The following is a 13,855-nucleotide window of genomic DNA, read 5'->3' as shown; positions in this document are numbered from 1 at the left end:
GAAGCAAATGTAACTTTATGATAAATATGTAAAAGCTAAATCAAGGAATATTGAGTTAAATTTGCACTAATAACACCTTATGTTGAATACTGTGTTCAACGGAATTGCTGCACTGCAAACCATTTCTTGAATATATTATATAATATACTGTAACTATGAGGGAACATTATTCGTGTACTTATGGTACATGGGGACAAGGAACAAAACAGAAAAAATGAGTAGTTGAAACATTACAGATAAAGTTAAAGGAAATGTGTCAGATTAACAAGATAAAATAAAAAGTGGGCTATGGCAATAGGAACTGGACAGAGCCACTTCAGTGAGACAGAAGCACTTCTAATGCTGTTAAACATAACCTGCAGATGATACACAATGCCATGCTAATCCTATAAGTGCTTTTAAAGCCTCTTCTATTACAATTGCCTCTAGTCTCGGATCCTCCCTTGTTGGAATCCCTCCGGTCTTCACGGGAAGATGAGCTGGTGAGGCATGTACTACTGCTAGCATTGTTCCATCTGCCAGAACTTGGCAGGGAAGACATAATGGCCTGTTGTTGTCTGTCGTCAGCAGGCATTGGCAAACATTTTGCGTGAGGGTCAAGTGAATTCTGACGCCTTTACAAACGTGTTGGAAAAACTTTTGATATGCCCAACTGATAAACTGTCTTGTAATTTCGGTTCCAAATACACAACGTTTCTTCTTGCCATGCAGTATGTGTATGGACTGTAAGAAAGCAGAAAGATGGCTCAGCTGTCCTAACTTTATCCCATTGAAAATATTTCTCTTTTATGAAGAGACAGTGATAGGTTCTGGATCAGAATTTCAAATTTGAATGAGAAATCCTGAGGATCTCATTCAGCTGATGATTGAAAGAAGCCAGAGTGCTGACTTCAATTACATGGCTGAGCACCTTGTCTCAGATTCCCACAAAACCCTTTTGGTAAAGACAAGACTCCTCTCCTCAGCTTTAAAAGCACTTCCACGTACTGTAGTTTACACGTGTGTCCTCTTTTTCGTGTGTTACTGTTGGCTCTGAGGTCTGTTGCTTTGCGTTTGTGAATGTCCTTGAGGATTTGGAGTACCTCAGTCGAGTCCTTTCATAGTCTTCTCTTTTCAAGACTAAAAAGGTCTAACTTTTTTTAACTGTCATTATAGGAAGCACAGGAATGTACAGTATCTGGTTGTTCTTCACTGGACTGATTCCAGAGGAGCAATATTTTTTTAATTGTAATGACCAAAATCACTAATAAATCAATAATGTTATTGTAATGTTCAGTTCTAAAATATCCCCTTATTTAAATGTACAGTAGTAATAAGTGTTTTCAAGCTTAGTATCTCCCATTTTGTATCTATAGTTTGTATTTTTACTACCTCTACGTAATACTCTGCATAACCTTTTGTAAACAACAATTAAGTTTATATAACAAATTATCTTCTTTCTAGAATCACAGGTACCTATAGTTTACTGATCCAAGACAGAACACTATACTGTGATGCCTTTTGTAAAGTTATTCTGTGTAGTAGTTTTCGTTTTTAAAAAAAGCTCCCTCATTCATCCGTCTATCCTCCATTAATCTATTTTTTCTTTTTTCAAGTTCCTATATAGCCCTCATATTTCTTTAACTGTTATGTACAAAATCATTTTCATAATGCAGAAATCTAGTGGTAGTGTCTTTCCTTTCATCAGAAAAGCTCCTGAAAAGACTTATGTAAAGGCATGTCTAGATTCATATCATTAGGATTCTCTCATCCATTTACTAATTGGAAACACCCTGTCAGCTACCAGAACATCTGAATATTGGTACAGTAGATGGACACAATGCTCATTTGATCTCAGATATAAATGTAACAAGCGTCCTGACATACTTTCAAAGGATAAACAACAACATTTTCTCACAATTCAATTTTGTTCAGTTTGTGAGTTCTTATAAATGGTCAAGGAAAACTGACATCAGTGGCTTCAGTATAAAATATATAAAGTATATTACCACAAAAAGGTCCCTCATCAGACTGATCAGAGCAGTCAATCTTCCTGTTGCAGATTCTCTCAGGCAGCAGGCATGTGGAGCTGTCATTAGCACAAGGATACTTCGGAGGCTTACAGATGGAATTCTCACAGTTCTCCTCATCCGAGAGGTCTTCACAGTCATTGTCTCCATCACACACCCAGTTCTTACTGATGCACTTTCCTTTAAAAATAATATAAAGGAATGATTCACATACTGTTACAGTATACCCAAGAGTCAATGAATTAATATGCAAGAAGGTTTCATTCTTGCATGTTTAACAGATTTAAATGTCAGTGCTCCTAGGCAGGTTAGTTGAGAAGAAGAAAGAAGGAAGACTGGAGTGCGCGTCTCCTGCTGAAACATCTGCCTCCTGTTGTCATTTCTCCAGGTGCACAGAAAAAATAAGAGTCTGATCAGTCCTCTGTATCTCTGATCATAGGGCCCTTCAGTACCTGTAGTATTCACTAAGAGTGTACAGATGAGAGCCTCTTTAAAGTAAATGGTGTTTCTATTCTTATAAACAATAAGGAGAGGTAATGTTTGAATGGTACTGATACATATTTAAGTTAAGATTCTAGGAATCAATATAATATGAAATAAGGAACAAGTAAAGGTTTAGTCCATGCTGAAAACAGCATGGTGTAACACCCGAGAAAGGCTCCACAGCCAAGACTTTGTGTTTCTTTTCTTCTGTTTTAATCACGAATAAACCTTTACTTGTTCCTTTGCAGCCTACGCGTGCTGACACAGCTACTGTACCTACTTAAACTACTTTGAAATAACACCATGGAAATTGTATAGGGAGGGTTTTCAAGTACTTAAAAAACTGCTACTTGAGTTTAACATGAAGCACTTTTTCCTCATTGTTCAAATTCTACAGTGGATGTGTATTTTACTTTTGTAATGTGGTGCTATACACACTACTTACAGGGAACCATCCAGACAGGCAAGAAAGGACCATTACACCCTCTTTAATGAAAAATATTAAATAATTAAAGAAATGTACCAGGAACCATACGTCCTTCTGCATGTGAGGGGAGGATTTAATTACCCTTGAAATGAAGATCCAAGATTCAAGTATGCTGTTGGAAATAAGCACGAGGTGGACGCTGAGCTATTTGTTATGCACTTTGCCCTTGAAGTGGAAATGAGGATTTAACGTTGGCGAAATGTGAAAACACTTAAATTACTCATATTAAAGTAGCAGTCTGAAAATCTATAATGAAAGTAGTAGAATGGGGTCATGCTTCTGTTGTTTTGTCACTATGCTTGTTACAAGATTGACAGAAACTTCTGCTCGCCTTCATAGGAATCAATTTAAGAAAATAGGAAAAAAAACTCCACTTAGATGAGGAGGAAGGATGGCAAAGTACAACAATGAGGAATGTCCTAATGAGAAATACATGTTCAAAAAGAAACACACTGAGCTGTTGTAGAAGATGATTAAAACCTTTTGCTAGACACAAGAGCAATAGCTATAAAGAAAGAAAAATCAACTTTTAAACTCAAATGTCTCACTAAAAAGACTAAAGAACAATCATTCTCAATGTCAAGCAAGATTCCTATCTAAAATAAAAGGCAAAAAATGGAAATACAAGCAATACAGTATATCAAAGAAATGCAGATTTATGACAGATTGTTTTGTTTAGAAATATAAAAATGTTTTGGCCATTTGGTTGGAGAGACATTTAAGCCATACAAGAATTTCAATATGTTTATATGGAACATACAAACAAAAGTTGCCTCTATTGTGATAACTAGCAACTTGATAAGGTACTTTTTTGATGAATGAAACAAAATATTGAACAGTAGACGTTTAGAATATCAATGATGCGCTGCCGCACCTTCTGTCTTTACGCTGGCTATAATTTCTGTGGTATTAATCAAATACATTGATGAGGATGTGCAGTGTGTTAACATTGAGCACTGATACTTAAGTATCAGCAAGATGAGGTACAGTAAATGAGAAAGAAAAATCAGCCAGTGAATTGTCTGCAGCACTGGACAGTCCACACTGAGCCTGCCCAGTCTGGGGAAAATGGTTTGAGACAATCATTTGGTAATGGTGAAAATTAAAGCTGTACTGAAGAGAACAGAAAAAAAAAACTCCACCAGTCCTGGTCATATACCACCTGGACAGTGTCACAGTGTTGCAGAGCCATCATCCTCATGTCTGCCCTCAGTCTGGATGATGCACACACCTTAATATGGTGTGCATGAAGGGGGTGAGTCGTTTCCAACTCTGTTGATTTGTATGTAAATATGACACTTTGCTACAAAACAAGGATTGTCCTCAGTTACCTTCTGCATAATACCGAAAGGAGAAGACCCTGTGGTGCAGTGGCCTGCAGAGTTGGTTGAGTTGTAACTAACCAGCACAGTGCAGAGTATGGCTTCTTATGTGTCTGCCAGTAGGAAAGATTGCAGTCAGCAGGGTTTTTTTCATTTGATTAACCTAGGATTCAGAGCTGGTCAGGCACAGGGGGTATCTGATTCATACTTTTGGAGACAAGTGTAGCAGAAGGTATTTCTTGATCTAAGAAATAATTGCATACAATGGATTTTCATTTCTCCAAAAATAAACATAAAATGACATTTCATAATTTCCCTTTCGCTTGTGAATAAATAATTACGTCTACTGGTACCTTGTGACTTGAATGCTAAATAAATAAAAGAAAATGAGGAATGTGATCAGACTCATAGCAAAAGATATGTGATACAGTATATTAACATCTGAGAAAATACTTTACTATTTTTTTCATTTTATTCAAGGAGCGCAGGTTCTATGTCTTACAGATACACTTACAAAGTACTCATATAATTTAAGGAACTCACTATTCTGAAATAAAAGACAGAACATGCATTGTTTGTCAATTTATTGAAAGAAAAAAATAGAAGAACACATCTGCTTTAGAATACAATTGATAGGGTTTGGAAAATATGCCTCATCACTAGTTGAATTGAAGTGGTTGCAACTGCAGTTCCTGGCCTCAGTTTTAATCAGCTTTATTGGTGAGCAATCCATTGAAAATGTCTGTTTACTTGATCTTCTATGGACCCTAATGAAAATATGTATTTCAAAAGACTATGATCCTTCATTCAGTAGAAAGCTCTACAATGCTTTATAAAATGTTTTAATGGAAATTGAACAAAGAAAAGGGTTAGGTTCTTCAGCATTCAACTGGAAATCGATTTTATAGCACACATTTTCTTATTTTTTTTTATTTTTTATAAGCAATAGAAATGGAAAAATGTGACTTGTATGGTCATATAATTTATTCATCCCAGAAAACAGAAGTAAACAGTCAGGTAAAAATAAGTCAATGAATATATGCACATAGACAGTAATGAAACAATGGAAATGGAAATCTAACGTGTACACAGTGTATTCCTTCCTAATAACATAAAAATGTTTTGAAATCAAATTGATATGCACACCCTCTGTTCATTATCTCATAAAGTCAGTGTTGGGGTGCGTTCCCTTTTCAATTAAAACTTAAAAGAATCCCAGAGTCCGGAAAATATTTTTCATAACCAAACCCTTAAAAACATAAAAACATTTTTAAAGAAGGCATGTTCCTTCATTCCCAAATCCTCATTTTGAATTAAGCTTCGGTTGTCACGATTATAGTCCCTCCTCCTTAAGGGTGCTCCAGCCCTTTCACTTCAGACTTAATTCTGTGCACCTGACCCCTTTTCCCAGCCCACCTTAAAAGCCAGGCGCTGACGTTCATCCTGGCTCTGCATCTGGTTTCCGCACCGTGTGAGTCCGGGACCTGGAAGCGCCTGGTCCCGTTAAGGTTTTAACCTCTTAACCTGTTCCTGTTCCTTGTCCGCCGGTTCCGACCCGGTTCGTGTTTTTAATTCCTTGTTTAGATGGATCTCCTGGCTATGGACTTTCTTGCGTTTTTGGATTCCCTCTATGGATTACTTTTGGATTGTTTGCCTCGGCCACACCTCCCCCGTGCACCAGCGCACTTTGGACACGCCCCCCCCCCCCCCCCCCTGTTTTCAGCCCCGTATTCCTGCATGTCTTTTTCCTAGTGTTTCCCCACTTCTTCGGATTGTGTTGTCCGCATAGGGTCCGGAAAGAACTGTTCGTTACATCAGTGTTGCAAAAGCATCAAAAGAAGTAACTCATTATTATTTCAGATGTATATTTTAATTCAGCTCAGGCCAAGGTTTAAAAAAAAAAAAACTAACCAATGTTTGCAAGTACTGTATGTGTGTATTACAGAATGTAATTTTTCAGGTTTAGCTATTTTTAATGATAAACTGAAACCTTCTACTCATCGCCCTAGTAAGTTTGGTTTATGATTTAATTATTAATAATTTAGACCTAATATCAGCAATAATCTGCAACAGGATTTCTTTAGCTTATTGAAGACACTGGGATATGGACATTGTATATTTCTCCACACAAGCATAAGTAATGTTAATTACTTAACACCCTACTGTATCTTGCCTGTCATATTGATTTGTGATCTGGCAGTTCCAACATGAAATAGTTTGTATCTCTTCTCAGTTGATAAGCAGAACTAGGTGTAGCTTCACATTATGTACAGTATATTAAAAACAAATCCACTCACAACTGCCAACTTTCACAATTGTGTATAACAAGATACAGGCATGTCTATCCATTTGATGATCTGTATGAATTAGTAATGTTAGTGAAACTAAATTTCCAGTAACTAGGTCTTATTTGGTCTAACACACACACTGTACCTACAGTAAGTTTCCTGTAGCTAAACATGACCTAGCTTCTGCTAAAGAACTCCAATAATCAGCTTCACCATCATTTTGGATAAGCATAATTGCATAAACGTCCTGGTCCCTGAAGTTAAAAAAAGGATCCAACTGTTAGAAAATATTCATTGCCCAAGAGAAGAGGGAGTCCATATGTCCTGGGGACAACTGTATGAATTGTGACTAAAAGCTCCATTTTCTTTGAAATACTGTTTTGCAGCATGGATCAATGTAGCTCTAGAGTGTCTATTTTTAAGGGCACATCTGATCCTTGGTCACAAGGGTAATTTAAATTCCCTACCCCCTTTGAATGGTAGACCAAGTAAAAAAAAAAAATGTACAGTATGTGAAGCTGCACATGATAAAAAAAGAATCTAATTAATCCCACAAACAGAGCTGTATGTTCTGGGAATTTAAAAATTAACAGCTAAGACATACAATGGATGAGATGGATGAACCTTTATCTTGGATTCCCATATTTCACAGGTTAAAAAAATTAAGCAGATTGAAATAAAGCTTGTTACATTAAAATTAAAATGAAGCAATCTCTTTTGATAATTATAGTATTTTACATTTTTAAAGGAAACTTACAAGAACACATCAATTTCAGATACTGTAGCTAAACCTGTTCACTTCAAAATGTATAAAAATGTATAAATTTGAATTGAAAAACAAATTACTGTATATGTGTTAAAAAACACAATGGAATTTGTTTTTCTTTAATTCTAATACTATTCAAGTATGAAAAAGTTTATAGTTATGGTAATAATTATTTAAGGGAATACAGAATATTTATATTTCACCAAAATTACTTTTTAGTTCATATTTGTATATAACCCATTTATTTGCAATCTCTGCACATTAAGGTAATTTTTAAAACAGACTCCAGCACAGGGTTCCTGCCCTATGTGAACAACGCCTTTCCAACAAGTCCCTTTATCTTACCCGAGACCTTGCAGGTGAACTTGGATTTTGGGTCACACATCCTCCTGGTGGCCCCACAGCTCTGCTCATCACTGCCGTCTTCACAGTCTTTGTCCCCGTCACATCGCCAGCGCTCAGGAATGCACGTCCCATCGCCCTGACAGTGGAACTCCTCGCTGCTGCAGTCGCTGAGGGGGTGCATGCCTGCGGACAAAATTGAGTCACCAATTAAGGCAAACTCAGCACAATTCTGTGGCTGAGGAACCCTTTCATTGCAACACATTAGTCCTGCAAAGCACCAATTTTTTTCCCCAAAGTGGGAAAATGTAAGTCCTCAATCATCAGTCATAAACGTAAAGCATGTCAAGACTCCCAGCAGAGCAGATATATTTCAGTTTTGCCAGCTTACTCAGTTACTGGATGTTTAAGAGTCCTGGCTACAAATCTCCATTCTGATTGTCATTTAACACTGATGTCAAGGGCTGACATTTCAATTTAGAGCTTATGTTATCTCAATACTGCTTGGCTGATCACAAAGAGCATTTAAATATGAGGGTCAGGTTTGCATTTAAAGCTTTTCTCTCTTGGGTGAGAGTTACAATTTGCTGTTATTTAGGAATAAAAATAAATATTAAAAAATGGCAAACTTAATGAGGCATTCTGTGACAAAATACTGTAGAATACATGAAAATGCATCATCTGAAATTCTAATTAAACATTTTATTGATGGTGTAATTCTTAAAACGTATTGTTAGAAAAATCTAAAGCATAATCCACTGTGCAAGTGGTTCAGATGTTAGAGCAACAAACTTAGGATTTTACCTGACCTTCTAGCATTAAAATTGAAATCACTCAGTAGCCATTTAAACTAGTCCTATGAATTGGGTGCCATTAAAGCTCAGGATGATTCATCAGAAAACTGTGGAAAGACCACAGATTCCCACAAGCACTCTTAAAAAAATGTTCAGTCAACCTGCAAATCAGCTTCATTTTTGAATCTGAGTACTACGGTATATGTGCAGAACCTGCTGCAATGTAAGTTCATGTCTTACAGAGAGTATACAGAACAAGGACTGAAACAATACTTCATATTTCTATGAAATCAAAGATTAAGGTTTTAAACTGCTGGTGAATGTTTTTCACTGGAGTTCTGAGTTAATTACCATTAAATGAAAAGATAATTTAGCAGCTGAAACGTCAACCAGCATTAATTACTTTATTATTTTTTTAATCTACTTTATACAGCTTCTTTATGAATTTCCTCATTCTAATGTGCACCCTTAGTGTGTTTAATTCTCAATTTTAAGAAATACTGTACATGATCCCCAGCTGAAATAGTATTTTCCTTTATTCTTTATTCCTTTTAACGACAGTAGCTAGCAGAGACACCACGTGTGAAACTACCCACAGTTTGCCACTCAGCACTGAACCCGGCTCCAGAGACCAGACCACTGCCTAAAAGGCTGGGGAAGAGCACTGGGAAGGATTATGATGAATAACTTCCACATCTTTGTGACAGGAAAGTGAGATGTACAGTAACTATTTCAAGGTCCATTTCTGCAATACTACATAATTAAAATAATTTAAAGGATTCAAGATCTAAGGGGATTTTCCAAAAAGAAAATAGGATTATAAAATAGGATTTTTTTTTTGTGTTACTACACTGCGGTCCAAATGAAATCTCTCAGAAGACAGAAATGGATAAGAAAAATATTATTTTACTCTTGGCACATTTTCTGCAACCCTATCATGAAACAGATAACTCACATTCAACAGGCTCAGTAAATAAACTTAGTACTTGTAGAACCAGCAGCAACAGAAGCATTAAGCAACATTCATAACAAGATGTTAATCTGTATTTTGATATGATAATCTGTATTTTATATAGCCTTATAGAACATCTCAAGGTACTCACAATAAAATAACAGAAGAAAAGAGACGGGTATAAAAACATTTAAAAACAAGTACAGGAAGCAAGGTTTTAGAGTTCTGTGATCATCACATAATTTGATTTATTTATTCTGAATGGTATTGTAGAAGGAAGCTAAAATGGGAGAAATATGTGCATGGATTTTAAGTTTAGATTTGAATTGAACCTGTTAAAAATATACTACCAGTAGTAGTAAAGACAGTGACAGCAGTTAAAAACAGTAATGATCATGGGATTTACAGAAGTATTGGTAATAAATGATATAGCATTAGAGGAGTACTCTTAATATTTCTACTTAATAAAAATCCTGATTAATGAGCACTGACTTCCATTCACTCAGATAATAAGATTGTGAATATACTGGGATGAACAGTGTCAGACTCTATAAAAAAAGTGGCCACAGTATTTTAAAAACTAACCTGCTACTGTGCACGTAGCATTAGTCTCATCACTAAAGTCACCACAATCATTGTCACCATCACAGGCCCAGTGATCTGGTATACACCTCCCACTGGAGCACTGGAACTGGACATCTGAGCAGGAGTGGGCACACCCAATCTCATCGCTGCCATCGCCACAGTCATCATCTGCAGGGATGGACAAGCACCAAGGTTAGTCACACAGGACATTTTCTAAGGAACAGCTGTAACATGTATTTCTCACCAGTATTTTTCAATGTGTAGTGTGTACTGCCTTAGTATGAAAAATTGAAAACCTAAATATCCTCATTGTGTACCTTGCTAATAACTTTATTTACAACAATATGCTAACCATTACAGGCTTGGATGGATCACTGCTCAATAAACGTAGAGAAGGCATCACTGACATTTGAAGTGCAGTTTAGCAACTGTTACACATAATCAGCTGGTGAATAACAATGGTGGAGTTTGAGAGTGCTAACTGTTATGTCTGTAAATATATGTCTGTAACTATATTCTTTTATATGTAGAAACTACAAATTGAAATTAAAGTGGCAATTGTCTTAGAAGGTCCTCAAACAGTTTCTTTTTGTACCACATGCATTTATAGATTACAGTACATCTGTAAAAAGATAGCTATTACAGGTAACGTATTTATGACTCACCTCAGAATCCAGCTTGCTGATCAATAGTTATAATTTAATTATTAATATACTGTATGATAATTTTACGTAGGCAGAGGGTGAATCACATAAAACAGCACAAGATTAAAAGGATACAAATATATCCTTATTATACAGTACCAACAAAAGACCAGTACAAGAGTAAAATTGTGGTGTCCAGTCCTGGTCGTGGAGAGTCGGTGTTTCTGTGGAAATTAATTCCAGCTGAATTCCTAATGAGCTTAACCAGTTGATTCCTGTTCAACAGCTCCTCTCAGCTCTTCAGGTGCTGCTGCTTTAGAGAAGTCTGAAACACCAGAAGGCCCACCGGCCCTCCAGGAGCAGGACTGGACCCTTAATCTTGAAATAAAGTATAGTGTCTCAATTATAAACATCTGAAAATTTTAGACAAGGATGGGGGAAGTAGTTAGTATTAATTAACTGTCTATTACTACATGAATAGTTGGCTCAGGTTTTCTCCAAGAAAAACAATAACATGCCTTAGATTTAGAAAAGACAAATGTCTGTATTAAATCATTTTAATATACAGGAGGAAACTGGTATTAAAAGCACTGCAGATAATTAAATCTCTAAAGCCTGATGATATGCTACCAAATGCACTTAAAGGAACAAGATTTACCCTTTCACTATAAGATACTCCTATGGGCTCTGGTCTTCTTTGGACTGATTTCACAGCAGATTGTACTTGTTCACCACAATTGTACTTACCATTTTAACATGATAGCCTTTGATTTAAATGATACAGATGTATCCATATATCATAAAATTTCCTTTGCCTTTTTACAGTTATCTACACTTAGTTGTGTCAACGAAAATTCCCAAGTCTTTTTCACACACAACTTCTTCAACCTCAGTGTTTCCTAATTTATAACTATTGTTTGCTTTGCTCCCTGCATTCTCTTCAATAGTCAAAATGAAATGTCATTGATTAAATGTTTGTCCAGTCTTGAATAATATTTAAATAGTGTTTAAATATATAAGACAAGTGCAAACATGAAGGTAACCTAAACATTAACTAGAGTATGTAACAGGAGAAACACTAAAGAAGAAGCTTATGAACAACTAATGTGGAGAATCAAATAAAAGAGCTAACAGAATGTTAGAATAAATGGTTAAAACTGAACTGAATGTAAATCAAGGGATGTTTGGATATTCAAACCAAATGATATAGCCAAGGTAAATGGTTTTTACTCTGTTATTGCTGCTCTCATGTTCTGTTAAAGTTGTAAAACGCACTAGTAAGGCTTTATTTGGAAGACTGTGTCCAGTGGTAATCACCACAATACTATAGTATATACTTTTGCTTGGAAACCACTCCAGAGAAGAACTCAATACATGTACTATACGACTTACAGAAATGCCCTATAGTGACAGACTAATATATATATATATTTTTAGTCCTTGAACAGAGATAACTATGAAGGGTCCATTTTCAAATCCTCAAAAGCATTGAAAAATTGAACTTCATGCTCTTCTCCACCATCAACAATGAATCACAAACCAGAGTCCATTTACAACTAAAAACGGGAGGTACAGTGCTTCTTAACACAAAGTATTACACTAATGTGGAACATACTGTATAACCCAGCCACAATGTGGTCAGAACCAATAATTAAGTTTCTATCACAAAGTGTCTAGATGAAAGAATAAATGAGTGAATTTATTATACTGTATTCTCAGAATGACAGCTTTACCCTTATTACTGACTCATGGGCTACGTTTACTTACCCGAATCACAGTGCCATTTCATGCTGATGCACCTTCCATTGGCACAGCCAAACTGTGTCAGGGCTTCACAGGTAGGAAAAGCTGTTAATGGCATTAACACATCTCGAATCAATGACATGTTTTGCTTTTTGGTCATTTGTCTTGCATATTTTACTTCTGTCGCATTACGGATTTCCTAAAAAAACATTGCCTTTCTCAGCAACTGATTAGTGATAATCAACCTAGAGTTTAGTCAAAGCAGAACTAAACTGATCTGTACCAAAGCTAGGCTGTCTATCAGTACCCTAATGAACAAACCTTCCACGTCAACTTTCACAAATCATTCAACTGTAAAAATATCAAAATATAACTAACTGCTAAGAAAAAACAGAGAATTCTTTTGAACTATTGGGCACAAGTTTTTCCTGAAGAAAAAAAAAAGTCTGCATCTCCGTAAAGGAGCAATTTAAGTTTTGAACAAAAAAAGTAATGTTTTATCTCCTGTAGTGAAAGCTTAGAAATGGACATGAAACATTCATTAGATGCTTTATTGACTTTGTGTTTTTTCTTTGCTGGAAAAAATATTTATGTGGCACTCTAATCTAGCTTTTGTTGTTGCTTAAAACTATTAAATAAATCCAGCAGAAATTTTATCTTTTTCAAAACCTATTCAATTTCTACCTTCCCACCGAAGAGATGAACCATTTTGGGTTAATATTTATAAACATATGCTTGGAAAGATCAAGATAAAGTATAGCCATATCAATTTTAACTACAAATATAATATGTTTACCTTTGTTGGCCAATTATTCCAGTCAAAATCAATGAAATAATAAGATAAAATGGCACAAATCTCAAATGTGAAGCATATATATAATATATAGAAATACAGTATATATACGTATATGTTCTAGATAATATATAGTGTACAGCACAATATAAAAAGCCATCCAGATTTATTCGTGCTCCAGATGAAATAGGAAAAAAAGATAAATCTGTTTAAATAAAATCAAATGAATCAAAAGCTCTGATAACATTTTGCTCTTTGGAATGACATTAGAAACCTCAAGAACTTTAGAGGCCTTCAATGGTTTACTGTTTCCCTGGGGTGTAAGAGGAGGTAACACACAGAAGATATTTTGTAGCAGTATCATCATGGTCAAGGTCATTGAGGTCTCTGAAGACTGCAGGCGAAAGGTTACTGACCTCTACAAGTTGAATAATGACTATAGAAGAATCCACAAAAAACTTAATCTACGACTTTCCACTGTAGTGTCCATTTTCAAGAAGTTTAAGAATGCAGTTGTCATGGCATCTTTGCCAGGAAGAGGACACAAGTGTACAGTATCTTGCTACCCACGAAAAAAGTGGTTCAGAAGGCAATCATACTGTACATCCAAAAGCAACAGTTTGAGATTGAGAAAGCACCTCGAGGAT

At 35.8% G+C, this 13,855-nt stretch overlaps 1 protein-coding gene across 4 annotated transcripts in view; it reads right to left on the bottom strand.

The window, feature by feature from the left end:
• LOC148649503 (low-density lipoprotein receptor-related protein 1B-like) overlaps positions 1-13,855 on the bottom strand; it is a 469,917-nt gene that overhangs the window by 204,952 nt on the left and 251,110 nt on the right. For all 4 annotated transcript variants that reach the window (XM_088606296.1, XM_088606292.1, XM_088606294.1 and 1 more), the window contains 4 exons: positions 12,440-12,520; positions 10,029-10,196; positions 7,701-7,883; positions 1,989-2,189 (listed from right to left, as the gene is read on the bottom strand). In XM_088606296.1, the coding sequence (XP_088462422.1) occupies positions 1,989-2,189; positions 7,701-7,883; positions 10,029-10,196; positions 12,440-12,520 (633 nt within the window). The remainder of the gene's footprint in view (positions 1-1,988; positions 2,190-7,700; positions 7,884-10,028; positions 10,197-12,439; positions 12,521-13,855) is intronic.

The sequence above is a fragment of the Lepisosteus platostomus genome, chromosome 14, assembly GCF_059453375.1.
Source record: "Lepisosteus platostomus isolate fLepPlt1 chromosome 14, fLepPlt1.hap1, whole genome shotgun sequence".
NCBI classification, from domain to species: domain Eukaryota; kingdom Metazoa; phylum Chordata; class Actinopteri; order Semionotiformes; family Lepisosteidae; genus Lepisosteus; species Lepisosteus platostomus.
This window is presented reverse-complemented; position numbering and strand designations above follow the sequence as displayed.